Source organism: Pteropus vampyrus, unplaced genomic scaffold (genome assembly GCF_000151845.1).
Source record: "Pteropus vampyrus isolate Shadow unplaced genomic scaffold, Pvam_2.0 Scaffold9, whole genome shotgun sequence".
Classification (NCBI taxonomy): Eukaryota; Metazoa; Chordata; class Mammalia; order Chiroptera; family Pteropodidae; genus Pteropus; species Pteropus vampyrus.
This window is the reverse complement of record NW_011888790.1, coordinates 11,442,683-11,446,893: the sequence shown is the minus strand read 5'-3', so window position 1 is coordinate 11,446,893 and position 4,211 is coordinate 11,442,683. Positions and strand designations below refer to the sequence as shown.

General features: G+C 30.6%; 1 protein-coding gene across 1 annotated transcript in view; it reads right to left on the bottom strand.

Moving 5' to 3' along the window:
• Nucleotides 1–4,211, bottom strand: part of NAV3 (neuron navigator 3) — a 312,728-nt gene that overhangs the window by 65,726 nt on the left and 242,791 nt on the right. Inside the window, exons 20-21 of the mRNA XM_023520404.1 lie at nt 3,066–3,156; nt 460–513 (exon numbers count right to left, since the gene is read on the bottom strand). Of these exons, the coding sequence (XP_023376172.1) occupies nt 460–513; nt 3,066–3,156 (145 nt within the window). The remainder of the gene's footprint in view (nt 1–459; nt 514–3,065; nt 3,157–4,211) is intronic.

Below are 4,211 nucleotides of genomic sequence, written 5' to 3'. Positions count from 1 at the left end.
AGACAAGTGGTGATTAGAGGCAGCAAAGTCCTGCCACCAAACAGCTGGACTGGTGTGCTGGTAGCTTGTGCTATGGAGGTCTGGGTGCTTAAAATTCAAGTTTCCTTAATCCCATGCAGTTAGTCTCACAGGCAGTGAGAAAAGAGACTCTAATAAAAAAGAAAGATCATACATTCATTTTTTGATCAAAAATTTAATGAGTGCTTGTTACTAGAGACAATTTATTAGTTGTTGAGCTAAGACTCCAATCTAGTATGCAAGAGGTGAGTTTCCTTCTAAGAACTACGTTTCATTTTCTTTTAAGAGACAAGAAATATCCAAGACCTTCTAGCAACTATTATTTCTACCCTCAGTGCAGTAGTCATGCTATTGTATCACAGAGCCCTCTAGTGGTAGAAACACTCATTTCATCATAAATGTTAAGAGTAGACAAATATAAAAATGCTACAAGGTTTTTACCTCTGAATGAGCCTTTTCTTCAGCCTGTAAAAGAGAAAATGCAAAATAATTTAACTATAAATAATTAATGTCAATTCATTTCACAAGTGTATATGAGTAAAATTATTATATATTATATTCTGTATTTAAAATGTTATAATCTAACCTAAGACTATAGTAAAATGCATAACATTATTAAATTAAAATAGCAAGAACAAAAACCTTTAGGATTGAAAATAAATATTTCTTTATACATGAACCATACAGTATTTGAAAAATATAGGTTATTTGATTCATGGTTATATAATATGCCTTGAAAACAAAGGATAGAATTAAAAGATAGTGTTACTCTAACATCCAGACCATAAGCAACAAAAAACAAAATAGTTTTAAAATTATACTCTAAAAAAGATGAGTACAGGAAAAAAAAATTGAATTTTAAAATTATAGGGATCTTCAGCCAATAGTCAGGAGTCAGAATTTTATTCTGTGATTGACAGATCATAAAGATTTCAAAAAAAGTTTGAAGAAAAACATTGACCTTTACTGATAACTAGAAAACCATCAGGTTATTAGTTTCTATTTTCTATTACTTTTCCTAATGGTAGTTAATTAAATTTATTTGGCTGCAAGTAGCAAAACACTAAAACATCCAGCATGAAGCTGGTGATAAAAGTGGCTGACAAACATCTTCCTTTACACAGAATATGGAAATGAGGACTGCTTTAGGGACTTGTAGGATGTTTGGCCTCAACTGCAGAGAACTAGTTCTGTTTTTCTTTTTTGTGCTGGGCTGCAAATGCCAGAATATGAATTATGTGCACCATTACATTTGGGAAGCTCTCTCATTCTAGAAAAAGCTGGAGAATGTATAATATCACAAAGTAGCACAAGCTTGCTCCCTGCCTTGAGCAGATCCAAAAACAATCTAAAAAACAATCTCGTATTTCCTCTCTCATCTTTTGGAATATTTCCTGATTAATTGATGAAATACTTGTATCACTTTTTATGTCTCCTTTTCCTCCAGAAACATAATATAAAACAAAGTAAACATTGAGTTATTATACGTAAGCATCTCTTGAGTTTTGTTTTTCCTATATTTTCTCGACTCTTAAAAATAATGTATAGTTAGTATTATAGTGGTTAAATAAAAGACTGTTAAGAAGTAGAATCTTAATAGGCTTTAGAAGAAAACTGTTTAGAAATAAATGCTAACATAAAGCTTGAATATTTTACATCTCAACTTTAGTTTCTAAGTGAAGATTTTATTTCTTTTAATTTTAATAATTTCAAGCATTCATATATAGCTTAGTTTTTGAACCATAAGTAGAGAAGAAATTTTAAAATACAAATTTCATAAAATCAAAAGAAAGCTAGAGGTTGTTTGTTTTAAGATATATGGCACAATTAACTATGACTATTCAGTTTTCCTAGTATTTTGCATATTTATTTCCAGTTTATTCTGCGCAAATCCTGCTTCAATGTTTGCTAAGACTATGAAACTGATCATAAATAATGAATACTTAAAATAATCAGTGTCTTCTATTTTCTAAATAGTCAAGAAATAGTCACATTTTTTTCATAAAAATGCCCTAGATAAATGACATATATTAGTTATAAGCACAATTATTCCATATTATTCCTATATATCCTATACACTGTATATAATATATAATATATATTGACTTTTTCATTACTGTATATAATGACTTTTTTCGTTACTGATTTTTCAGAACTACCTTTTTCTTTAATCTTGCCTTCTTTCATACCCTTGGTTATTAATGCTAGGTAGGTGTTACCATAAAGATGAAGCAATGAACGAGAATATTAGTATTTTTTTCAGTGGGTTAGGCATGGGATTAATGATATCATAAGGCAATGTGATTATGTGTCACTTTTAAATGATGGTTTTGAAGCAGGCCCAATGTCCTGAAGGATGGGAAACAATATAAAACACCTTTCCTGAATAAAATTATATCAGATGATTCTTTATTTTGTAAGCCATTAATTTGCCATTCCTTCATCCATACGAACTTACTAATTAAAAAAATATTTACTTTAGTATTGGCTATGTGTTAGTAAATATACTAAAGGGATCCATGATGAACTAAACATGGTCCTTGCTCTTATAAAAACCAACACAAATTAGACTCCAAGTGCAAATCAGGTTCAATAAAGTTTTTAATATATAGCAAACCAAAGAACAACTATTGCAAGGATAAAAAATATAAATGCATAATAAGACCAGGCATATAAAGAATAAAAAGGGTTCTGGGTACTAAAAATAAAATTCCATTGCCTTCCCAGGCTATCTTTTATTTTCCAGCTTTTCATAAATATATGCATAAAGAGGGGTATTCATTTCCTATGAGAAATGCAATAACACAATAACCAACAACCCAAACTCAACTTCAGGAAGAAAAGAATAGGTGATGGAGGCTAGGACTTGCCTGAAATCACACATCAGTATCTAAAGGGAGGTAATGCCAGATGACTGTAAGCCTGGAAACATTTCATTTAAGCATTTTTAGACATTCTGGTTATTTTTTTAAAGAAAGTTTAAAAATTGTATTTTTAGGTAAATGCTCCAGATTTCACAATGTTGGTTTGGATTAAAACACACAAACCCTGAATTTGTCAGAGGTAACAATCTGGCAGATCTGGCCTGTGACTTCCCACCAAGTTGCAATCTCCCTGAAATCTTTCTGCTTAAGAATTCTAGAAGGTAATTTACATAACTTTATAACAAGATACATTTGAAAAATTTTACCAAATTACAATTTATAGAGACTCTAATAGAGCTACATGTGAAGAAAGAACCCTTCCAATGGGATTTGTTAGACTGGTGATTTTACGCGATTTGTTGTTCTTTGCAACAAGCCATCTTAGTTTGTTTTAATATTTTTAAGCAAAATATGCAATTCCATAAATTGTATAAGTGAGAGTGTTAGAGTCAATGTGATTTATACTCAGGCTTAATGTGAGCAGTGTGTTTCCTAATAAGAAGAGATAGTGCTTAATATTCTTGCAAAATAAGGAAACTTTTTGCCCCTGAACACTACTTACTTTACAAAGGAACCCCATGCACAGCTGTGTTAGTTGTGCACTGCATAACTTCAAAAGATGCAATTACATGTAGACTATGATATAAATGGTGCTTCCAAGAACCATGCAGTTTATAATTTTGTTGTATTTTATGATATACAACGTCCCTGATCTTGTCTAATTATTGCAGAAAAACCATGGGATAGATCTGTCTGTTATTTTCCAATTTTATTTTATAGGTGTAGTCCAAAGAAATTTAGCAACTTGCTTGATAGCACACAATAATTACTGAGAGAGTCAGTCAGGAATGCAAATTAATGGAATTTTTATCCAGAGTCCTTAAGAAGGCATGGAAAATAATGGTAAATTATCTTTTTACTTCATGGTTTGGAAAACACTTTCACAGATATTCTATCATTGCTAATTAAACCTCAGTGGATGATAAAGGGGTTTAAAGAGAATGACTCATCATCTTTAATTTTTCTTTCTTAATCCTCCAAAATATGTATTTTTGAATTGTTTTTATTATGTTATTTGTCAATTCAAGTATATGATGTCTATCATTTCTAATACTATTTAAGTTACTAATTTCCTAATAATATCACCTTCTCATATGGCTCAATCACCTAATCCATCCCTTTCACACTTAACACCAGGACCTAATTCACCTCTAAATGTTGACCTATAAGTATGTGTTTATAATCTCTTTATTTTAATCTGTTTCAATT